The sequence below is a fragment of the Peromyscus eremicus genome, chromosome 7 (genome assembly GCF_949786415.1).
Source record: "Peromyscus eremicus chromosome 7, PerEre_H2_v1, whole genome shotgun sequence".
Lineage (NCBI taxonomy): Eukaryota > Metazoa > Chordata > Mammalia > Rodentia > Cricetidae > Peromyscus > Peromyscus eremicus.
Window position 1 is genome coordinate 71,220,165 of NC_081422.1, and position 26,224 is coordinate 71,246,388.

Sequence of the window (26,224 nt, forward strand, 5' to 3'; positions counted from 1 at the left end):
CCTCCACAGGTCCAGATTTAGTTGTAACAAGCCTTGACTCCACCTCTATTTCTTACCAGTCACACAAATCAATGACTCTCCTGTACAGTTTACTCTAATTTGAAGCACATTTTTGCTTAATGGGAAATTTTTTTGTTCATTTAAAAAAATTAATATGAAACTTGATTTGATATCAGCATCAACTTAGAATCTAAATTTTATTTAAGAAACCTTCTAGGAAAGTGTGTACTTCTAGGGGCACTTCTGAAGAAAGGGCTGAAGACTATTGTATATAATATTTGCTTTCAAAGTAATTTGCAAATAGGTTTACTATTTTATGTGTTATATGGCAGCATATTTAAACAGTACAGAATATCAGTTCACCCATTATTGTTTACTTATGGAATAGAAACATCTAATCATTGTGTACTACCATTAAAGACAATGATTAGGTTCAGCATTCGTTTTTATATGTTTTCCATAGTCAGTGGATTTGGAAAGGTTCCTTAGGAAAGCTTAGATTATGTATAGATGGCACACATGTTTCTAGCCCTATAGCTTAGAGAATTTTCCAGCTTTGTAATATTAGCACTACTGTTTTTTACAAATTTTTAGTGACTGCAATCAAAAGTCTAAATCTGCTTCCACAAAGCCAAGTGAGATGGTAATGATTTAGAAAAGGTGTTACAGAAGAATCTGGAATGTCCTGAGACTTCATCAACACAATGGGAATACCTTCCTTGCACTCCAACCCCACAAAACTCAAATCAAAGTCCGTTGCTTCTTTTATTTTGCTTCCCCTGTCTAGGAGTCTTCTCTTTATACTTCACTGAAAAGTCCTTCATTTCTCATCAACGCTGTAAGTACAAAGCCTGCTATGCTGATGATGTAATTTTTCCCGAGTCTAAATTAGATTTCATATAGAGCATGAAAAGTCAAAAAGCAGAGCCCATGCTGCTCTGTTATTTTATTTAGTTTGTATACGAAGAGACATGGGGTTTCAAAGTTTGTTGTTTTCCTTATCTTTCTTTAAACCACACTTGTAGTTTATTCAGTACTTGTTAGAGCAAAAGTAACAAAAGCCATCAATTTTGATTATTTTCGTCAGTATTTTCTTCTCTTCTATTTCAAAAGGACACACAGTTTCACAAATAATGTTTACATATGTAGACAAAGAGTGAGTGAGTCCCCTAAAATTTATTAACAATGAGCAAGTCTCCTAAATTTTATTAACAATGTTATACATTTATATTATACAAGGCTATCAAATTTGTGGCGCTATTAAAGCTAAACTCTCAGTGATTTTCTTAAGAGATAAAATAATTACCTCCTTTTACAGACATTACTAATAAAAACACAAAATTTTGTATGCTCACCAAAGCTTCTTAACAACTCATTTATATTTTTGTGCTTAAAAATATTGGGTATTTATCAACAAGCTAACATTATCTGCTTAAGACAAACATCACAATAAGCGTTACTGAAGATACAAAAGTTTCTCAAAATTTCCAATAGTAGTAACGTACATGTATATGCACGCATACCATATGTACATGCAAATATATACAAGTAATGTATTTTTAGTTTTTATAAAAGTATTAGTGTGTAATTTCTATGTTAATTATCCATCTATTATACATTATTATAGGCAAAAATATATTCAACTCGTAGCTAAACATGATCATTCCTATGTCAAAATCAGTTAACTGGAGTTTTATGTCTTGCCTAATTGCTGTCTGGAGATAGTTAAATTCAAGGAGTTACTTAGTTTTATTTGGATCATGGTGGGGAAGAGGGTTGCCAAATCTCTTCATCCGTCCACGTCTCTTTGGCACCTGTTGTCATGACGACCATTCTCATGCGGTCAGGGCATCTCTCAGTATATTGACTAGCTCCCTGTTGTTGTTCAGCTTACTCTTCCATTGTTCACCTCTTTCGAAACTAAAGGCCAATCTCATCATGTCTCTGTCCTAGGCTGAGAAGATACTTTGTCAGTTTAGAATTGTGGAAAACTTGACATCATAGTGCAGCGTATCCAAACTTGAGCTGTTGTTTCACCCCTAAACCTGCATTTGCTCATCCCTCTACATACCGTCAACCTAGCTGGCCAAGGAAAAAACCTTGTCTCCCAATTTACATATCCTCATCCTCTTTAATTTTACTTCTTTTAGCCTCCTATTCTTCAGTTACTTCCCTGAACTGCCTTCCCAGCTCTTTTCCACACTACGCCTAGATTGTCTTTAAAAGTAACATGGAGGCTAGGAAAGATTCAACTATATATGATTCATTCTAGAAAGATTAATGAAAATAAAATTTCCCAGAACTGTGATATTGTTTTAGCTCTCTCCTTAAACATACTTACATATGTTCAAACAAGGGTTTTTTTTTTTATTGTTGTTGTTTTGGTTTTGTTTGTTTGTTTATTTTGTTTTGAGATTTGTTTAGAAATGATGGAGAATGGTCTCGAGCAAAGCTACTCAAAATACAGTCTGGTTCCTCCGAACCATTGCAGGTTTGATCACATGGCATGAGAAAAATCACTCTTATGACAGGGGTGACGTGTTCCCATTCCTTTCCTCTGTTCCCACTTATCCTCCTGTATGTCAAGATGGGGAGATACTTCTGTCATTAAGGATCTTTAGCTGGTGTGCTGATTAAACATTCCCCAGCCACATAGATCAGTTCCTAAGTCAAATTAGAAACCACATGCATGAACAGAAGCCATATCACTCAGTATACTGCAGAAGCTAAGTGACTGCTAATGTAATGAACATGATAATTTAGTTGATCAACAAAGCAAATATAACTACAAAGGTTAGTCATTTCTCTAAAATTCCCACAGTGACTTTTCCTGGGACTTTAATACACATGGCGGGAATTTCAGTCTTGTATTGCTTATCTTACAGGTGCCATCCAACACTGCTAATCAAGGGAAAGGCTACTACCTCAGTGTGTCATCATATTCATCATCTCATATTCCTCTTCAGCATGTTCATAAGCACATCACTCAACAAAATGCAGTGACTAACAGTCAAAAGAATTTTGCCTTATCAGACCATGGAGATACAGCAATTCTAAACTAATATTCACTTCCACGGAAAGGTGTCTCATAAACAAAAGCATAAATTAGGTTGATGAAATGCTGCAGATTGCAATTGGTAATTATCTACGGTGGTTACAATTATAAAAATAAAACTTCCTTCAGTCAAATATCCCTTCCTGAGGGGGAAAAAATCTGTGAATTAATATGCTAAGATACAAGGTACCTTCAGGACAAATATTACATGAGGAAGGATATGAAACAATCCAAAATATAAAATCATTTACATCTCATCTGACTTTTTAATCTCTATTATCTTTGTCTCTGTGGGAAGCTAGTTTGCTTAAAAGAAAAGCTGTGTCTTACAATTCTTTATAAGAGAGTGTTGTCAGTAATGCATTCTAGAATGACTGCTGGGTCACGGAAGAACTCAAGCAGGAAGTTTTTAAATACCTAGATCAAATTCAAATGGAAATGCAACTTACAGGAACTCTTGGAATGCTAAAAAGGGTGGTCTAAGGAGTTCATAACTATGAGTAGTGTGCTAGCTAATTTTATGTCAGCTTGACATAAGCTACAGTCATCTGCAAGGAGGAACCTTGATTGAGAAAGTGCCTTCATTAAAAAAGGGCTGCAGGCAAACCTGTAGAGCATTTTCTTAACTGGTGACTGATGGGAGAGGACTCAGTTCATTGTGTATGGGACACTGCTGGCCTGATGGTCTTGGTTCTATAAGAAAGCAGGCTAAGCAAGCTATAAGGAACAAGCCAGTAAGCGACACTCCTCTGTGTCTCCTGTTTCGAGGTTCCTTCCCTTTTTGAATTCCTGCCCTGACTTCCTTCAGTGATGGACTACAATGTGGAAGTTAAGCTAAATAAAAGCATTCCTCCTCAAGTTTGCTTTGGCCATGGTGTTTCATCCTAGCAATAGCAACCCTAAGTAGGACAAGTAGTTATATTGAATCAAGAACTCAAATTACTTAGTGATTCACCTCAGAGATAAAAAGAAGAGGCCACACCCAAATAAATACCCAGAAAGAAAACATAAAAACTGGAGTAGAATAAAATAAGTGAAGACTAACATGATGATACAAAAACATGTGTGGTTGACATACAAACAGTTGTGCTTATTTAATGTGTCCAACTTAATGGGTCTAGAGATAAGTATACATATTCTGCCAAAGCCACCACCTGCAAAAGTTTCCTCGTGGATTCTAATTCCTTGTTTAAACTAAGGCCATTGGGACAATGTCACTTGTTACTCATGGAGCTACTGCTGGAACATCCACTCATGTTGACCAATCAAATGATCTGGCAAGTCGCAAATTTGTCACTGGGAATGCCTATGTTGAACATAGACTAAACACTTGAAGTGAGGCTTAGCAAAAATATGCCTTTATAAACTTTCATGATACACATACAGAAAAAAATTTATGTACTAGCCAGTGTACTGTCAAAAGAAACCAGAGTACCTCAAACCTAAGTCTTTCAACACAAGGCTGCATTCTGATAGAGGCAGCAAAGCTGATTTGTACAGTGAGATAGCTGCTTCCTGCTATCCTAAATTGTTGTTATTTATTTTTGCACTTTTTTTGGGGGCCCACCACCCATCTCCCAAGTAAATCACATATGGAGGCTTACTCTTAATTATAAATGCCTGGCTTTTAGTTTGGCTGGTTTCTTGACAGCTTTCCTTAACGTTAAATTAACCTGTCTGTCTTTTGCCTCTGGGCTTTTACCTTTCTCTATTTCTATATACCTGCTGCTGATTGTGTAGCTGGGTGACTGGCCCCTTGCATCCTTCTCCTTTTCTTGCTCCTTCTCCTCTTTCTCCCAGATTCCTCCTTCTATTTCTTCTCCCTGCCTGCCAGTCCCGCCTATCCTTTCTCCTGCCTCACCATTGGCTGTTCTGCTCTTTATTAGACCATCAAGTGTTTTATTAGACAGGCACAGTAACACAGCTTCATAGAGTTAAACAAATGCAACATCAACAAAACAAACATACCTTAAAATAATATGCCCCAACACTAAATCTCAGAGGTTCCTGTATCCAATGTCTAAATACTCATGCCCAATTTTCCATTCAAAACTGGCCAGTGTTTCCCCAAATCTGTTTTACAAAACAATTATTAGTGACCTAGTGTAGGCAGGAAGTGTCTCTCTTGGCAGTCACTTACTTAATGGCTAGTACCTTGCACAGTAGCTAACACATTGGAAACATATCATAAACATCAAGTGAATAGTATATAATTTACTAAAACGTTTTAGGAGAAAAGTTTATGAGTCATTCATGAAGTTGCAATGGTGTAATTCTATAACCACAGACAGATACATGGTTGAAGTAAATGAGGACAGAAGCCCAGTGGGTCTATGCTACACTTCACTGTGGGTTGCTTTTAGCAGCTGCAAACTGATTTTTTCCAGTCAAGAATATAATACAAGATTTTCCTTAAATTCGCTGTACGACTTTTCTCTTAGAGTCTCAGATGACACAGAGATCATGGAAACTATCTTAGGAAACAAAGAATGAAACTGTCTGCCTTATAGGAACCCTGAGGTTGGAGACAGCACATCATAGACAGAAAGAAGAATTACTACCATTCTTTGTCTAAATAATGGGGCTCTTACTGATGGTGGCTACAGAGTGAAATTTTATTTCTTTTGACTCAGTGCCAATGATTTTTAATCATTTCTATCAGAGAGGGTATCAAAATGAGGTATGAAAATATCCACAGGGGAACCAGAGAAGCATTTTCTTCTCCTCCAATCATCCCTTCTTGACAGTGTGGGATTGAATTTTTCTTCTTACATTGACTTTTCAGGAGACAGAATATCTGTGTGTTCTTTAGAAGTCTCTTTTCTGATACCAATGGCACCTCATGGGTTGATGCTTTATGTCTCTTGAAATATTTCAAAGATGAAGCTCCACTGTCTTTACCTCCATGTATTGTCTTTGAAAACGGAATTAACTTCCATCGAAAGAAAAAGAAATGTTTCATAGTTATATCACCACAGACTTTCAGACAGATGATGATTGAACATGAGTCTCTACAAACCATTGGGAAGAAAGTTGGATAAAAGCCTTCGTGCAGATCATAATATAGTCCCTCAATGTAAACAGAAACAGAAACATACATAGCAGTAGGTACTACATTATCTAATACAGATGTATTAACAAGGAGACTGAGTCCATGAACTAAGTAAATTATTCCCACATCTACATGGAATAAAGCAAAATTTAAATTTGGTTTCCTATTTCCTGCTTCCTCTTATTCTTCTCTGTATCCAGTAGAGTATGAAGAATGATCTTGACACCTCACTTTCTTTCATAAACTATCTCTCACTTATCTTCCAAAAATGCTAGCCAAGCAGAAATTCTGATGAGAGCTTAGAAAGCATTAGGTATGGAAGAACCCTGGGCCCACCCCTTTATATGACTTGTGGCAAATTTGGCAGCCTCATTTCTATTAATAGCTCTAGCCCTCACCAGCAAACCAGTTCCACTTAGAGATAATGCAGGATGAATTCTAGCTTTCCAGTCCAAACTCATGTCTTCATCCCTTCAGTCTATGAAGGAGGGATGCTGCCTACTGTTGCTCATCTCTGTTCTGACTCAGCACTTCCCATTGCCTTCTCACCTCCAGCCAGGTAATTGGGTTTTTAATCTTGATTTGTTTTGTTTGCTTTTTACTACGTTTCTTTTAATGGTTGAATACTAACTTAGAAACTTCATTCTATTTATTCATTTTAAGAGAATTTGTCAATACATATTTTTAAAAGCTGAGGGATGAGTTTTACTATTTAGAAGAAAATAAGATACAATAGCACCATAAAGTAGAAGGGAGTGGGGCCCGATGTTAAAGTTTTTTGTCTTTTTTGAATATATATATATATTTATTTTACCTTTTCTTTATTTATTCTTTGTGTCTTTCTAATCTTGCATCTCAATCCTACTCATTTCTCATCCCTTTGTATCCACTGTCAACCCTTGTACCCTCCCCCAAAATAAAATAAAATTTAAGAAAAAAAAATTTTAAAGGAAAAAATCTCATCACAGAAGCTGAAGTGAGTCATGCAGTAAACGTTTTTATCCACATATCTTTACTTGCAAGTGTTCACTGCAAAGAGTCATCGATCTGGTTCAAGGCCTCTGGTTTCTGCTATGCTATCGATGCTGGGCCCTCACTGAGACTCATCTTGTATATCTTGTTCTTGCCCTATGTTCTGGAGATCCTGCAGCTTTGGCTCTGCAGGAATGGCCTTTTCATGTGCTCCAGCAGAACATAGCAGTTCTCTTCACTCTTATGACCTCAGGGCCAGTTCTCCCACCTGCCACAGGTGGCAAGGGGCAGGGGGAGGGAAGCAGGAGCATCTCTCCTAGGCCCACACCACCCACCACATGGCAGATGAGGACATGGGCCAGATCTCCCATGCTCACATTCTCGGGGCCATTTCACCATCAATCCTGTCAGAAGCGTCAGCTCTACTGTGCTGCCCAGGCCAGATGCAGGGTCCACTTTCCAGAGTGCTACAGCTTATAAGGGGGAGGGCCGGGTCCCTCACCCACCAGGTCATAGGGCACGGGCAGAGGGTATCATTCCCTCTCATTCCCTCACCCTCACGACCGCATGGCAGATGAGGGAGTATGTGACGAGCTATCCCACTCTCATACCCTCAGGACCAGTTCACAGGAGCCTCTGCCAACAGGGTCAGCTCTATTGTGCTGACCCAGGAGAGGAGGCAGGGACTGCTTTCCTGAGTTCTGCAGCTGTTAAGGGGTAGGTTTTATATTTTCTTAATTAAAATTTTCATACAGTATATATCGGTCATGTTTTCCCCTCCTTAATTCATCATTTGCATATTTCTTGGTGCCATCTGTAGAGACACAGTTCAAGTCAAAGAAACGCCCATGCATTAATTCAACATCCAATATTTGGAATGTTTTATCAAGAAAATTGTAGAAAACAACTAATATAAACAGGAACACACAACAAAGCCAAATTTCTAAGTAGACAGGAAAAAAAATAAGGTGTTGGTAGTCAAGTATCTTCTAATCTGAGACATTTTTTTTTTCTGGTTGAATAAAATCATATATGTGGTCAATTCTACTTTCATATATTGTTAATTTGAAACAAGAAGCTTAGATGCATGGAAACAAAAAGAAAAAGAAATAGTTAAAAATGGCATAAGCCAATGTGAAGTCCTCGTCCTCATATGTTGTGTAACTATTTCTTCTGAACTAAAACGTTCTCTTCTTGGGGTAGCTGGTAGGGAGCAAGTGAAGTCCTGAGCATTGTTGCTGACATGGGCACAGCCATGTCAAGGACCCCAGTGCCTCAGTCCAAGGGAAGTGACAAAGCCTTCACTGAGTGAGGCTCACAGAAAGGTGAAGCCTTCCTCCAGTCCAAATGGGGATGTTGACACCCTGTGTAGAAAATGTGCATAGTAGCTTTCTTTTCCTAGGATATATACAGCCTGAAGACTGCTCCCAGACAGAAACTACTCCTACTGAGATTAGCTAAACATGCCTCCTGGTTTGATAGATTATAATAATCCTGCTTCTCTTCCTTGTTTATCTATATATGATAATCCTGACTTCCTGTTCAGCTGTATATGATAAACATGTAGAGCTTCTGCAGCTGCCAACTTTTCCATCAGAAAGCCCAGACAGTCGGTTCCCAGCTTTTCTGTGTCTGTGTGTTAAGGTAAGTCACCAACTCAACGCACTAGTGGATTACCCTCCAGTGAGTGTCTGTCTCACTTTGGATCATATTCTGCTGGGTAAATTTACCGTAGGTTTGACTCTAAGGTTTGATATACTGGTATTGTCTTTCCTTGTTCTTCTTTAAGTTTTCTCCTTATTTGGGATCATTAGAAACACAGAACATTTTATTTTCCTTCATTTCTACCTTCTTTTCTTTTTTCTTTTTTTTTTTTTTTGACAGTTTTGCCATGTAGCTTTGGCTATTCTTGAATCCTCCTGACAGTCTTCCAAGTGAGGGGAAATTTTTAAAAAGCATAATCTAAGCACAGAAGTCAAATGGGGAAAATATTTCCAATATTGTTTTCCATTTGAATAGCATGATATATGTGTACCTACTGGATCATGGTGATACCTTTTGAAAAGAGATGCTCAGCATCTGGCATTCTAAGCTTTAGAGTGGGTTGCTTGTGTTTTAACACCCATGAGAAACACTGCCATTGCCTGTTCATGTTGCTTTGTCTGCACTACTTTAACAAATATAGGCTGGATATTCAACAAGCCGGGCCTGCTATTCTTTGGTTGTGTTTTTTTCTTGATGCTAGATCTATTTTCCCTACCTTTGCCAGGCAATAAAGAGACCCCAAAGTATCCTTCAGCTGAAGAATTAATTAATTAAGGTTGAAAGACCCATCCTTGAATGTGGGCAACACTAATTCCTGGGCTGGACCCTGGGCTGAATGTGAAAAACAAAACGAAACAAACAACAAAAGATGAGAACTTGTATGCGGGTATTTTTTGCTCTCTGTTCCTGACTGGCTGGCTACAATGTGAGCAGCTCCCTCAATATTTTGTGGCTGTGAGTTTCCCGCTATGATGGACTGGAATCTAGAAATAAACCCTTTCTTCCCTAAATGTCTTTTGTCCGGGTATTACTTCTTTCTTTACGAGGTACAGTTGGTTCTGACAGATTTAGCCTGTCAGTACATGCTTTACTTACTGCCCCCTCCCTGCTTAGCATTCATTTCAAGACCCAAACAAATTATGTGTTGTAGCGACTGTTCCTAAAGCATGCCAGCGTAACAAAACAAATCAAACAACCTCTCAACCTTCTACAGAATGAGAAACAACACCGATAAGGTGAATCATGTAAATTCTTTGAGGGAGGAAAAAAACAAGCGAATAGATACTTGTGATAAAACTATAATGATTCATGACCAACATAACTGCAGACATGTTTATGTGTCTGTGTCGGGGTAGGGGTGTATATCCACATGCCTTGAATTCTCTCATTCTCAGCACGATTGGCTTATCTAATCAAAGTACAAATAAGACTTACAAGTACTGTACCCAGAAAGTTAGACCGTGTCTATTCTACCATTCCATCATGATCAGCTATGTTCACGACTAGCTTTGCTCTCCTATTTAAATGCCAGTGAATTACAAAAAGAGTATGTCTTTATTTTTATTTCTCTGACTACAGAGAACTGAAATCAAAATTAATGCTAATCTAGATTACTTTTTACAGTCTCAAGCAGTAAACTACGAAATGTTTGTGACAAAAAAAAATGCATTTATTTTTTGTGACTCTTAGCATTACGTTGTTTTTGTTTTCAGGGGTTAATAGGTTAGTTTTCTATGTACAAATTTATGGGTAACTTTATGATAAAGATTGCACATAGTGTACCAGCTTTTCTAAATAGGTGTGTTTGTATCAAGACAATCTTTTTGTAGCCTTTTTTTCCTTGCTTACTATTGTCTCCATCTCAAAGACCAATACACAGTACTCAAGCAGTTGTTTATATGGAGTTACTCTTCTTTTGAGATAAAACTACAAGCAAAATTTAGACAAAGTAAAAGGAAACAAAATATTAGCTGATTGAGAGAATAATTGATAATTAATTTCTTCTGCCTCCAGCAAAACGTAAGCAATGTTTAAACTAAGAAAACATTATTTGTTGAAAAAAAAATCATGGAGCTGGGACACTGGTGAGGTTGCTTTTTGTTGTCTGATGGACTCCTCAGCTCAGGTTGGGTTCATCCGACTTCCATAAAAGATTGATATGAAATTGAAAACTACTCTTGTCACACTGTGAACAATTAAAATCAAATGGGACACCATCATGAAAACAAAATAATAACGCTCGGGGAACTTTAATGACATTTAGCCACTCGTTCTTTTATTAGTATTTCAATATACTCAGTAATATAAAGAGAACAGAAGATTAGATCCTGGAGCAAAACAGGAAAAAAGAATGTTCTAATGCACACAGCAAAAATGCAACACTTCCACTGACACAGAGAGCCTTACGTGGCTAAAATTTGATTTAATGAGTTACCTAAATGCATGACCTTATGGGAATTTGATAGCTATGGATCATCTGAACTTGTCAGTTGGCCCCACGCTGCGATAATCAATTTTTCAATGTCAGACTCATTTACTCCTCGAAGAATCCTAAAATAGCCATTCTCTCCCCACGACTTTCCCCAGGAATTGGCAGCAATCTGCAAGAGAAACAAAAATAAGAAAAATGTTGAGTATTATACTTTGATATTTTTAATCCTTTCTACAAAAATAGAAAAATACTATTTAGTTTTAAATAGCCTTTGACTTTTACAGATGGTAATGATGAAGCACATAATTTTCTGGATAGTGATCAAGGTACGTTATTACTTATATCATATTAATATCCTCATGTGTCTTCACTGGCAAGAGCCAGAACTGACATGTCTTCAAATGTGATGGTACATTTGGATTGTAGACTTGACATAATATACAATCACTGGAGATGGGATTCTCGCTAGGGAATTCTGTAGATTAGGTTATTTTAGTACCATGCCTATGAGGAATTTTCTTAATTTGATTAATTGAGATAGAAAGACCCATCCCTGAATACAGGCAGCATCATTTCCTGGGCTGGACCCTGGGCTAAATGAGAAAAACAAAAAAGGAAGATGAGAACTAGCATGTAGGTATCTTTTGCGCTCTATTCCTGACTGGCTACAATGTAAGCCACTCTCTCAATGTTTTATGCCTGTGGCTTCACTCTATTCTTGACTGGCTACAATGTGAGCAGCTCTCTCAATGTTTTGTGGCTGTGACTTCCTCACTATGATGAACTGGAATCTAGAAATTAGAGCTGAAATAAACCTTTTCTTCCCTAGATGACTTTTGTCCCGGCATTTTGTCACATCAAATAGAAAAGAAAGTATGACACAGATGCATGAGGGTTATGACCTATTCTTGTGTTAAACACCAGAAAACCCCAAATATATGATATATCATTCTGTGTTCAAGAGAATTATAATCTAATGAATTATGATCAGCAAAAGTTAAATGCTAAGGTGGATATAGTCATAGAGTGTTATTGAGGTCACCCTAGCCGCATCACATTTATTTGCTTGGCTTAGGAAAGGTGTAGACGGGCTATGTGAAATACATAGGGAAGGCTACGCATAAACTGACCAAACTCTCAATGTAGAGAGATGCTCTAGCAGAGGGAAGCAGCAAAACCTATAAACACTAAGCATGAAGCAGCATAAAGGAGTTTATTGAAGTAATTAAATTGTTAAAATTCTTGTTAGGTAGCTCACCCTGGCAGAAAACCTTCAGTTCATCATAGGGTACATGAGTATGGAACTCACTAAGACTTTCCTCCCTAGAACTAGCACTATAGATATGAGCCACCAAGCCTGGTGACTAAATCACTGCTTTCAGTTATGTAATCTAATGAAGGCAGAGAAAATAAAGTATCTGAGAAAGTAAAATCAGCAGGAATTAGAAGTTTTTCCTTTATTCTTTTTCTTTTTAAACTCTGAGGATGATTAGAGAGCTGGGATGGGTCCAGAATAACTCCTAGATCTAAAGCTTGAGTGAGTAAGTACATTGTGAAGCAAAAACGCTAATGGAGTGTGCAGAGAATGCCATAAAGGCAGAAGAGGCACATGGAGGGAATTAGTTGACCACAACTAAATGCGGTAGACCAGCTCCATAAATTAAAGACTTCATAACAACAGCTGCCGCGCTTGGCTTCCATTCACCCTTGCTGGGACTAAGATGGAAAAATCATCTTGAGTGTGATCTACACTGATATTCCCAAGGCGTATGGTGTTGCATTCAGTTTCCTCCGTTTTCTCCTATGAGAATAGACTCCCCCAGCTTCAGAAATTGTCATGACAACATCAGTTTTCAAAAACATCCAATTATCATCAGCATTTCTTATTTTAGATTTGGCTTTTTGCCTCCTCAATCATCCCTGACACCTGAAAGGAGCACTCTCAAAGAGGGGTATTAAATCACAAATTCAGTGTGTCTCCTCAAAGTTGAAATGGACTTTGAATAGCTGGAAATGAGACAGAGGTAAAATGTGTGTCTTTGCAACTAAGAGCTAAACAAAATTTCAATTCCCAAATTTTGTAGTCAGTTCCAATATATGAACATGTTGGAAAATAATTTTATATATATATATATATGTGTGTGTGTGTGTGTGTGTGTGTGTGTGTGTGTGTGTGTGTGTGTATTATAGTATTCCTTCCCAAAGACAGAAAAATCAAATAAAATTAATCTGAAATGAAAAATATTTTAGGAATATTATTATTTTTTATAGTGAAACTGTGATATTTGTACCTATTTTCATCTGACTAAAGATTATTTCCATGTCATTTTATCTTTGGTGAATCTGGGAAAAACATGTAAAATTTGTTAAACAAATGCAAATTCATATGCCAATGAATGTTGTGATGGCTAATCTTGGTTGTCAGCCTGACTACATCTGGAATCAACTCAAACCCAAACAGCTGGGTACACCTGTGGGGGATTTTCTTGAGTGAATCATTTGAAGTGGGAAGACACACTCTAAATTTGGGACCCATCCCCCTTCCAGTGAGGCTCAGGCTAAAGGACATGGAAGAAGGAAGCTTCTCCTTTTGTTTGTCTGTGCTCACTCTCCTGTCAAGTTTCTCTATCTTCTTGCTGAGGCATTCCTTCACTGACATTAGAACCTGCTTCCCCAGTATTCCAACACAGACAAAGGCTGCAGCTGCAGCTTTCTAGAAATCTTTTGGGTCTCTACCACAAGATTGGGACTGCTGAGATTAACATAGAGTCAATTCAAACTACTCTTCATTTTTTCTTAACTATGTCACAAAGGGGGCAAGAATCTTGGGGGATATATTAAATTCAGCCTACTACAAAATCCATTCATGGTCTAAATGTTAGTAAATTAGAAATAAAGTGGGCCTTCCACTATCTTACACAATTTATCTTCAAGAAATCCACACCAATACCAAAGTTAGTTTTAAAGTATTAAAAGCATTTCTTTTATCCTTATAGAACAAAGCATGGGCATTCTTTATTATCACACCCATCAATATTTCAGTGGAGGTTCCCTAGACTTCATTTAACGAAGGGAAAGAAATATGAAAAATGTATAATAAATATAATTAATGTACACAAGAGACATGATTCTATATACGAGACCCTAATATTTTACCCGAATATTTTAAGAGCTCATAAATATTTCCATTAAACTTGTGGGATACAAAATTAACATATAAATAGCAGAAGCCTTTCTGTATACCAGTTATAAACACGTTGAGAAAGAAGTCAGAGAAATAATCCCATACACAATAGCAAAAACAAAACAAACACATAAACAACAACAACGACAACAAAATACCTGGAATCAACCTAACCTACCTAAATACCTAAAGAAAGTGAAAAATGTCTAATGGAAAATATAAAAAAGTGAAGAAATTGAAAAGGACACTAGAAAATGGAAATGCATTCTCATGGATTGGAAAAGTTAATCTTGTGAAAACGACTATTCTACTAAGGGACATCTACAGATTCAACACAACCCTGATCAAAATTTCAATGCCATTCTTCACATAAATAGAAACAGATAAAAATAGCCAGCATTGGTAAAATCATAATAGATATGAGATCAACAGAATAGAATTAAGGACCCATATATAGAAAAAAGGACCTGACTTTTCACAATGATACCAAAATAATATAAAATGCATATAAAAAATATATAAAAATGCAGACTATAGAAAAGATGGTATCTTCAATAGTTTTGTGAAAACTGGATATACATGTGGAAGAATGAAATTAGATCCTCATGTTTTGGCATTGTTATCCTGGTTTGTGGAACTTTTCCTTACTGTATAGTCATAAAAGGATTTAATGTAACACTGGTTTTACTTGTTGTTTAAATGTCTGGGAAGATTGACAACACTGCCCACCCCAAGTTTCCTTGTGAGGGAGTTGTAATGCAGTCAGCTCTGTAAAAATCTTCCAAGAGCCTGGTGGTGGTGGCTCACGCCTTTAATCCCAGCACTCGGGAGGCAGAGGCAGGCAGATCTCTGTGAGTTCGAGGCTAGTCTGGTCTACAAAGCGAGTTCCAGGAAAGGCACAAAGCTAGACAAAGAAACCCTGTCTCGAAAAAAAAAAAAAAATCTTCCAAGAAGTTCTCAGCTTTTCTACTTTCATCCTTCTGAAGCTTTCTTTTCCCACTAATGTATACATTTCATATTGGATAATTAACAATGTATCTATTGCCATAACTTTTTCTAATATTCTCTTAATTAACTGATTAATATGCATTTGGTGCTTAGCAGTTTCACTTTCAATATGAATTATTTTGTTTCCATTTCAGCATTTCAGAAATTATTTTTCAAAAATTTATTTTCTTTAGTTTACATGTGCTTTCTTTTTTTAAAATTAATTTGGGGCCTTGTCTTTGTAAATTTTCATTCTTTGTTGAGTATGAATTTCTCAGCTAATTGAAATACTGCTTCAACATTTTTTTTGAAACAGGGTTTCTCTGTGTAGCTTTGGAACATCTCCTGGAACTCACTCTGTAGCGCCGGCTGGCCTCAAACACACAGAGATCCATCTGCCTCTGCTTCCTGAGTGCTGGGATTAAAGGCATATGCCGCAACTGCCCAGCTTGTTTCAACATCTTAAAATTGAATTTGAGATTTCTTTTATGATTTTATATTAAGTTTTATAATGCTTTAAATACATAAAATTTCTAACATGGTATATTCTATATAATTTCCATCTTATGTATTCATCAAACTTGCCATGCATTTTGGCAATTTAGGTAAATATATAATGAGCTTTCTAATAATTATCTAGAGTACAAAGCCATCAAGTACTGTCCCTAGTCAACATCCATACTTAGATATTACCGGTTTTTCCTATGAGATACTGAGTTAGAGATTAACATTTATTCATTTTTGTAATTTTAGCTTTCCATTTTAAAAACTTCATTCTTTCAGTTTTAACTTGTGTGGATATGCCTTATTTTACTTCTACTTTGAAGAAAACTCTCAGTAACTGAAGATTTTAGGGGGGCAGACACATCATCAGCATCCCTCTGTCATCTTTGTTTCACTCAGCAACTTAGTAACGTTGTCATAGGTGGCTTTTCACTTTCTACTTTGCTTTTGCATTTAAAGATCAGTGGTTTGCCTTAAGGTCAATTTTGATGCTTTTATTTATTTTTTAAATTAAAATGTGATTACATCATTTCTCCTTCTATTTCCTCCCTCTAAACCATCCCATATTCCTCTTCACTCTCTCAAATCTGTGGGCACTTTTCCTTGGATTTTTCTTGTTATATATTATTATGGAACATGTATAATTAAAAATTATCTTTTTTTTCCTGCTCTTGATAAGGAAATTCCTCTGTAAGGTTTTCTTGATTTCTCTTGAATAGAGTTTATGGAGATTTCTTAAACTTTGGTGGGTATCCTCCATTTTTGGAAAACTGGTCGTTATGGGGTGAAATATAAATTCTGCCCTGTTGTCTTTCTCTCTTTCCCTTGCAGGAATATAACTATACGATCATATACTGTTTCCACCTTTCTCTGCACATGCTCTGGTGGATTTGTTTGATTTTGTTTTTATTTCCTTCAATTATCCTCTGTATAGTATAACACTTACATTTTGTTGAATTTCATTTCCAATCATTACTATATCCACTCCATTTCAATATGGAGCTTGAAGCACTAGGTAGAAAAATAAGATTAGAGCAGAAAATTAAAGTGATACAAGTAGGAAAAGAAGTCAAGTTACCAATATTTGCAGATGATGTAATATTATGAATAAGAGAACCCCAAAATTCCATCAGAATACTTGTAGAAATGAACACTTTCAGCAAATTGATAAAATATAAGGTCAAACTACAAAAATCTGTCACTTTTCTAGACATCAACAACAAATACAAAGACAAAGACATCACAGACACACCCCCATTTCACAATAACCTCAAAGAAAATAAAATATCTAGAAGTAAACCTAATCAAGTAGGTTAAAGACCTTTACAGTGAAAACTAAATCTCTGAAGAGATTGAGGAAAATACTAGAAAATGAAAGACTTCCAATGCATTGATAGAATTAATACTATGAAAATAACCATTCTGTCAAAAGCTATTTCCAGATTCGATACAATTCCACTCTCAATCCTCATTTCATTCTTCACAGGAATAAAAAATAAGACCTGAAATTCATATGGAGTCATAAAAAACTCCAGATATCTGAAACAATTCTAGCAAAATGAACAATGTTGATGGAATTAACATTCCAGATTTCAAGACATATTACAGAGCGGTAGTAATAAAACACTCTGGTATTGGCTCAGAAAACAGACATGTTGACCAATAGAACAAAACAGGAAATCTAAACATTGGTACACATAACTACAACCATCTGATAGTTGACAAAGATGCTAAAAACATATGCTGGAGAAAAGAGCTTCTTCGGCCGGGCAGTGGTGGCACACGCCTTTAATCCCAGCACTCGGGAGGCAGAGCCAGGCGGATCTCTGTGAGTTCGAGGCCAGCCTGGGCTACCAAGTGTGTTCCAGGAAAGGCGCAAAGCTACACAGAGAAACCCTGTCTCGAAAAACCAAAAAAAAAAAAAAAAAAAAAAAAAGAGCTTCTTCAATATATAATGTTGTGAAAACTAGATGTCCACTTGTAGAAGAATTAAATTAGACCTGTATCAATCAACCTGCACAAAAGTTAACCCCAAATGGACCAAAGACTTCAATATGAAACCTGAAAATGTTGAAAGAAAATATAAGCAGTACCCCACAAGACATAGGTGTAAGAAAGGACTTTCTGAGTAAGACTCCATTTGTTTAGGAATTAAGGAAAGTGGAAACTCAAAACTAAAAGTTTTCTGTATGAATTAAAATTTTCAGTTTTTTTACAGATTGATTTCTTCAATTTTTATTAAGTATTTTATAGTGGCTATTTTTAGGCCTACCTACTAGGTATAATTTGTTAATTATATTGAAAGCTTTCTTCTATTCAGTATTGGTGCTATGGAATGCCATTCTGTATTCTGTGAATATGTATTGCTTTGATTGGCTGATAAATAAAATGCTGATTGGCCAGTAGCCAGGCAGGAAGTATAGGCGAGATAAGCAGATAAAGAGAATTCTGGGAAGAGGAAAGCTGAGTCAGGAGACGCCAGTCCACAGTCCAGGGAGCAGCATCTAATGGCACACAGGTAAAGCCATGGAAAACGTGGCAACATACAGATTAACAGAAATGGGCTGAGTTTAAGTGTAAGAGTTAGTCAATAGTAAGCCTGAGCTAATAGCCAAGCAGTTTTAATTAATATAAGCCTCTATGTGTTTACTTAGGTCTGAGCGGCTGCAGACTGGGCGGGACAAAGGAAAACTTAGAGCTACCTATTGGTTATAATTTTTCTTATTCATCTAAATTTTTATTATGTGCTAGATTTTTATGCTAATTACAAACACTGGTATTGTATTTCTTTTCCACCAAGGGTTAACCCTTTCTTTATATAGGAAAATATGCTAAGGTACTGATCATTTCAGCATTGTAAAACTTAAGTTGGTCAGAGATGTGGGTTTTATTAAACTCAATCTATATGTGGTTTCAAGTATTCCAAGACAATCAGTTCACAAAGAATCCTGAGATCCTGAAGAATTTGTCCAGATTTTCCACCCTCTTCTTTGATTGATAGCTTTGTTCCAGTGCTCTGTAATTATTTCATGGGAGGAAATAGATGTAAGCTTCTGGTCCCTCTAGACTTCATTCCAGGTTGATTCACATTCTCAATAATGCTTTCTGTACTCATTACAAAAATGATTCTCAGCTTGAGTGCAGACTTACCAAATGCTCCCAAGTCATAGATAAAGGTCAGTGATTCATTCAGCTCTCATTTTTAAAATAAAGCATGTTTAAAATTTGTACCAGGTCCTCTATGCATATATTATGGCTGTTTGCTTGGTATTTCTCTGGAACTCCTAACAGTGGGAGTAATTGTATCTCTACTCTTCTGCCTGCTCTTGAGATTATTCTCTTCCTGTTGGGTTGTCTTTTCCAGCCTTAATATGAGGGCTTTTGCCTTGTCTTATTGTGTCTTGTATTGTCCTGTTTGGCTGTCTGTCTTGGAGGCCTGATCTTTTTTGAAGAGGAAACAATGGAGTGGATCTGGGGAAGTGGGGAGAGGGGTTTAGTTGGAGGGGAAACTGTGGTTGTGTTGTGCTTCATGAGAGAAGAATCTATTTTCAATAAGACAAATAGAAACAGAAAAAAATTGTATTGTTGCTTTTATTTAGTTTTGTTTCTGGCTTGCTGATATCTATTACATTTTACCCAACAATGGAAAACACCCAAAAACTTCTGTTAGAAAATAGGCCTATGTCATAAATATTTTCAAGTTATATCACAACCTCGGGAAAGCAATAGGTAGATGGTTTTCTATTTCTGGGTATTTTGTATAAATAAATAGAAATCCAAGAATGTTGATAAACCAAAAATTAGTATAATACAATGACAAGGGATGGTTGCCTTTCCTTCTAGTAACATTTACTCTTCACATACCATGGGGAGTAACTCTGTAGCCATCTGCCTAGTTAACTGATTTAATGTACATGAGTAACACAACTTCTCTTATCTCCTTCTAAGCCAGAGTGATTGCTCAGACAAGGTCCTGAATTAGTCCCCAAGGACATAACATTATCTCCCCCAGTCTTTACATGCCAGAAGAGACAAAGCTCAGTATTAGAGGACATCATCTGGAGTTTATCCAGGCCTTGGAAAGACATATTTATATTGTCAAAGGCTGGGGCAATGTAATAAATGCCATTTTATTTTCAATTATTCTTCAGGAAAGAAGAAAACTACTTTTTTCTCCTGGAAGTAACTGGAGGAATCTTCTGCTCTCTCTCTCACTTCACTATGGGGCATCTACTGCTGCTTATGTAGAAGTTTCCATAGACTCACATCACATCATAAGCAAATATGGGCTGTGTGGGGTACGTGCTGCTTTGCTGTGTTGTTACTCTAGCTGTCTGGCTGGACTGTGAAGCAGTCCCTGTTAATGACCCAAGAACTCTGTCCTGTGTGATACGTCTGTGTGCACATGTTGATAATATTGGGTGATTCATCCTTCATTCAAAACAATCAAGAGCACTTAAAGATTACATATTTTAATTAAATCTCAATTTATTCTACATAAACTGAAAATTATTCTAACAGCTTTATTCACTTTCCCTAAATGCATGTTTATTTGTTTGTTCAATGATTATTTATATTACTATATTAAATATATCCTATATGTAGTAGCATATATTCAGCCTTTGGATTCCTTGTATAAGTAAGTCAAATATTATCACAATTGAAGATGAGTAATAAGCACAAAGGCTGGAGTCCAATCCTCAGAACCCATATTTATAAAATCCTGATGTGCTAGTGCACACTTACAATCCCAATGCTAGGAGAGTAAGCACAAGTGGATTCCTGGAGATCCCTGTCCCACCAGCCTTGCCTATTGGCGACTTCCAGGCCAGTGAATGATATTGACCCCTCTAAAGAGTAGCACCAAAAGGACATCACTTATGTTGTTCTTAGACCTCTATACATTCACGGGAATGAGCTCTCTCTCTCTCTCTCTCTCTCTCTCTCTCTCTCTCTCTCTCTCTCTCTCCCCCTCAGAGAGACAATGTATGTAGTAAAAATCTGAGAGTATATATGTGTGACTATACATGTGCATATTGGCATATGTATCTGTGCATGTATCCATATGCATACCACTTATAGGCTGTTAATTGGAAAAGATTAAAAAGAAGATGAGAGAATTTCATACTATTTTCCAGTGTATATTTCCTCATAACTACTCAACAAATAACTGTCTAGTGTTATATGTTAATAACTATTATGAATTAACTACATCAAAGCATGGCTGTCTCTAAACATTATATTATTATGATATTGAATATACTTCAAATTCATTCAATAAGAATCTCAACATAGAGCCAGGTGGTGGTGGCACACACGTTTAATCTCAGCACTTGGGAGGCAGAGTCAGGCGGACCTTTGTGAGTTTGAGGCTAGCCTGGTCTACAAAGTTTTAGGACAGCCAGTGCTACAAAGAGAAACGCTGTCTTGAACCCTCCCCCCCCCCAAAAAAAAAGAGAATCTCAACAGAGAAGCCTAATTGCAAATATTAAAATAACATTTTCCTTCACAATTTTTTTTTTTTTTTTGGTTTTTCAAGACAGGGTTTCTCTGTGTAGCTTTGCGCCTTTCCTGGAACTCACTTGGTAGCCCAGGCTGGCCTTGAACTCACAGAGATCTGCCTGCCTCTGCCTCCCGAGTGCTGGGATTAAAGGCATGCGCCACCACCGCCCGGCTACAATTTTTTAATTAATGTTATTTATGAAGATGTTTGCCAAAAATTACTCTGGTGAATGTAAATCCCAACACATAACGGCTTATATGTTAATAGTCATTTTGCTTTGTCCATTCAAATTTATATTCCAAGGTATTGATTTTTTATTTCTGGAAATGTCTGCAGGCTGGAGGTTTAGATGAGATTGGCACCCATATCTTTGAATACTTAGTCCCCTGTTGGTGGAATGATTTGGGATGAGTTAGGAGGTGTGGCATTATTGAAGGAAATGTGTCATTGGGGTTGGGCTTTGAGGTTTCAAAAGCCTTGCAGCATTTTAAGTACAGCTCGCTCTCTCTCTCTCTCTCTCTCTCTCTCTCTCTCTCTCTCTCTCTTTCTCTCTCTGCCTCCGACTTGTGGATTTTCTTGCTGCATGCCTTTTGTTCTGCCATTATGGACTCTAACTCTCTGAAACTGTGAGCTCCCAAATTAAATACTTTCTTTTATAAGTTGCCTTTGGCCATGGTGTTTATCACAGCAATGGAAAAGTAACTAAGATAGTTGATATCAGGGAGTACAAACCAAGACAGACCTGACTATGCTTGTTTTGGAAGGATGTGGAAGACTCTGAGACTTTGAACTAGCAAAATGGTTGAATGCTGTAAGTGAAGCTTAACAGGGCATCTCAATAGAAGATCAGTGGACAGTAGTGCAGAGAGTAGTGGAGTCTATGGAATCTCACTTAAGAGGCTTCAGCGGGGAAGCACCTGGGCTAGAGATAATTCTTGCAATATTTTGGCAAAGAATGTAGCTGCCCTTTGCTCTTGTCCTAAGAATCTTCCTGAAGCAAAAGTTAAATATTAGCCTAATTTCCTGGTGGAGGGTATCTCAAGAGAGACTAATATTAACTCTGTTGCAGGGTTATTAGTAATCACTCTTATACAAGTCTACAATGAAAAAGAGAAAGCAGGGCAACAGAGAGAGAGAGGGAGAGAGAGAGAGAGAGAGAGAGAGAGAGAGAGAGAGAGAGAGAGAGAGGAGTGGATATATGGATATATACAGGTTAAAGTTTAAAAAAAAAAGAGCACCAGGAAATTTGATGTTGGAGCCAAGGCTTATGCTGGAAGAGATGAGAAGATAAGAAAGGCACATTCCAAAATGGAATGAAGTGAGGAGTGAATTCAAGGCAAGACCCCACCCAGATAAGCTTCCAACTTGCAAAAAGGAAAGGTCTGAATAATTTTCTTTACCTAAAAAGCAGAAAATTAACAAAATAACTAGGGAAGCATATTTGAATGTTATTCAAAAGGTCCAAGCTCCAACCCAAGAAGGTAGTCAAAATTGGCAATACTGCCAATGCAGTTCTGGCTTTAGGATCATGAAAGATTAATGGGTAAAGGGTAGTGAAATCTTCCTTAGGAGTTAAGGAGAACTACTGAGGTCAGGTGTGTGGCAGGGGAGTCCTTGCATGGAGGCCCTAAAAGGCTATTGAGTGAAGTATAAACTGGATTGATTGGAGACCCCAGTGTTTTGTAGATGCCAGATTCTTGAGACATCTGCCAAGGAGAGTTTCAGACAAGGAGTGGAACCCGCCCAAGAGAGAGAAGTATATTGTGAAACTGGAAGGGTAGAGCCATATAAGCCCTTTGATATCAGACATACAGCTACAGAATTTGGACTTTTCCCCCACTGGGGTTTGGTCTTGTTTTGGTCCAGTATTTCTTCACTATGTCCTTATTCCTCTTCTAGAATGATATATTCTCTGTCATTATATGTTGGAAGCATGTAATTTGACTTTTTGATTTTACACAGAGTTGCAGTTAGAGAGCTTTGAGTCTCAGAAGTGACTTTGGACTTTCAAACTGTGTTAGACTGTGAAAGACTATGGGGAACTTTGAAGTTAGACTAAATCATAATGCATTTTGCATTATGATTTGGCCACAAGCTATGAGGTCCAGGAAGTGATGTTTTGAATGAAGATGGCCCCCATAGGCTCATATGTTGGGAAGGTTTCAGAAGTATGGCTGTATTTAATGAGATGGGTCGTTGGGAACAGGCTTTGAGGTTTCAGAAGACTTGAACTATTATTCCCAGTCTTTCTCCCTGCCTTGTAGTTGTGTCTCAAGATGTGATCACTCAGCCACTACTTCAGCTTGACACCTCCTACAATTCTCTACACCATGAAAGTCATGGACTCTAACACTATGACCATAATTAAATGCTTTCTTTCATATGTTGCTTTGGATGTAGTGTTTTAACAGAAAAGTAACTAAAACTCTCTCTCTCTCTCTCTCTCTCTCTCTCTCTCTCTCTCTCTCTCTCTCTTTCTGTGTGTGTGTGTGTGTGTGTGTGTGTGTGTGTGTGTGTGTGTGTGCTGCTTCTCTGGATAAAGCCACTTGCTGAAAACCCTGATAATCTGAGTGAGTTCGCCCTGTTCAGCAAACATAGTTGAATGAGAAAATTAACTTCTGCAAATTATCCACTTGCTTAATGTAGATTATTAATGCCCATACATAAAAATACATGCTCACAAAACAAACAAACAAATAGATAAATAAAAATGTAATTTTTAAAACTTAAAAATAAGACTCAGGTTAATTAGCTGCATTCATTTTAATTGACTATTTTCATCAATATGTTTCAACCTTATCTGTATCTTAATACAGTATGTTATTTTGGAAGTAGTTTTCTTTTAGAAGGTTTTTTTTATAACCTGAGCTGGTTTTAATTCACTATGTATCCAAGGATACCATGAACTTCTGATCCTCCTGTCTCAGCTATCTAAGTGCTAAGGTAATAGACATGCACCAACAGAATTAGTAAAGTACCATGTTACTTTTGAGATTAGAGGCTAACTCTTTCCCAGTGAATGGCAAAAAACCGAGATGTATGTGTATATTATAGTACATAGTATATATGCATCATATTAATATAGGAAAGGCCTCAATTTGGTTGACATGCATGCAGTATAAGCATTATTTTAATCTAGATGATAAAATAACAAATAATTGTACTGTTGATTCTCAATTTGAAAGAAATAAAAACAAATTCTTCTTTTACAATTTGAACACACTGGACTTGAAGAAAACTGTTATTACAATACAAACTGTTATAATTAGCTTTGCGCTGAAGAAAACACCAATGTGTGAAAAACATTACAGATATGATTACATAATATGAAGCTGAGAAAAGAGGGGCTGGTTTTCACTCCACAGTAGGAATTCTGTTGGGAAGCTTTACATACCCAAAATTTTTCTTTCTTCCCTTGTGCTCCTCTCAGTGTGCCCCACCTACAAATAACAACAATGATTAATTAGTTCAAACATTTGGATTATACCTTGAGAACATTAATTTTACTGACACTCTCTTATATTTTCCATGTTCCAATGTGTTTTACAACAAAAATGTCATCATTGACTTTCAGAAATTTGATAGTATAGCTTTCTTCCTCACTATAACGTTATTTATGTGAACAATACGGAGTGACCTTTATCCAAGTGGCATGAAAGAAAATTTATTTACCAAAGGAGAAAGACCCTATCATGAGTGAATGGCCTCTGAGACAAGCAATGGCCATCTTGAGACAGTCAACTGAGGCCCCTTGCATGTGGACTAAGAGATGCTCTCTCTCTCTCTCTCTCTCTCTCTCTCTCTCTCTCTCTCTCTCTCTCTGTGTGTGTGTGTGTGTGTGTGTGTTTGTATACAAAAGCAGTGGTTCCATCTATCATCTTTGTGGCACAGAGATACCCTCATTCCTGCTGGGTAAGGCTTTCCAGGTACAGGAGGTGGGGAGTTGAGTGCCTATTTTCTTGTAAGTAACTCCTCACCTATTCTCTGTAGGGAAGCCCAATAAATTCATCAGTTCTCCAGAATGAACTTTTATGGAATGGTGCCTTAATTTGTCATTGGAACACTGGGAGAAAGGGTAGACAATGCTTACATGTCACCCTCAGAAGGAATTTTAGCAACAGGTCCAGGAGTTTTAAAGATAGCTCCCATATTTTCATATAGCTCACTGAATATCTACCATAAATGAAACAATCTAAAACATCTCCAAAACTATTGATGCAAAGTATAATGTAAATATAAATAATTGCTATATGTAGAGAGTTTGTATAAAATATTCACATATATATGGATATATATATATATATATATATATATATATATATATATATACACTACCTAGTGAAGTGCCAAATTTCCTATCTCTGTGTATATATGTACACAGGTAGAAACTGGATTCTAGATGCCCAATAGCACATAACTGTTGCAGGAGAACTGTTCACACTGTCATCTTGCTCTGACAATAAAGCCGCCTTGAATGAAAAAGGATGGAGGCAGTGATTGGCTGACTGGGAGTAGCCATAGAGTTGTTGGAAGACTGAGGAAGCTGGATAGAGAGGGACAGGAGAGAGAAAAAGGGACTAGGGGGAAATTTCCTGGGCTTTTTGATAGGCAAAACATGGACAGCAGGGTCAGCAAATTGCCCTTCCACTGTTCCTTAGATTTATCAGGTTTTTAACCACAGTTTCTGACTCCTGAGTTTTTTTTTTTTAATTAATGCTGGAACAATTTAGGTAAATGTTATATCTGGTGCCTCATGTTGAGTGCCATATGTAGATAGATTTTTTGGGGGGCTGCCAGCTCACAAACAATGACGTGGAGACTTATTATTAATCATGAAAGCTCAGCTTAAGCTTAAGTTTGTTCCTAACTAGTTCCTGTAACTTAAATTAACCAATATTTTTAAATCTACTTTTTATCACATGGCTCTGTAACTCATCACTCCATACTTTCCACCCTGCTTCCTCTGTGTTGGCTGGGGACTCTCTCTTGCA

The 26,224-nt window shown here is 37.0% G+C and overlaps 1 protein-coding gene across 1 annotated transcript in view; it reads right to left on the reverse strand.

The window, feature by feature from the left end:
- Positions 1-11,089: 11,089 nt before the first annotated feature.
- Positions 11,090-26,224, reverse strand: part of Tinag (tubulointerstitial nephritis antigen) — a 100,208-nt gene continuing 85,073 nt past the window's right edge. Inside the window, exons 10-11 of the mRNA XM_059267022.1 lie at positions 24,628-24,673; positions 11,090-11,224 (exon numbers count right to left, since the gene is read on the reverse strand). Coding sequence (XP_059123005.1) covers positions 11,090-11,224; positions 24,628-24,673 — 181 coding nt within the window. The remainder of the gene's footprint in view (positions 11,225-24,627; positions 24,674-26,224) is intronic.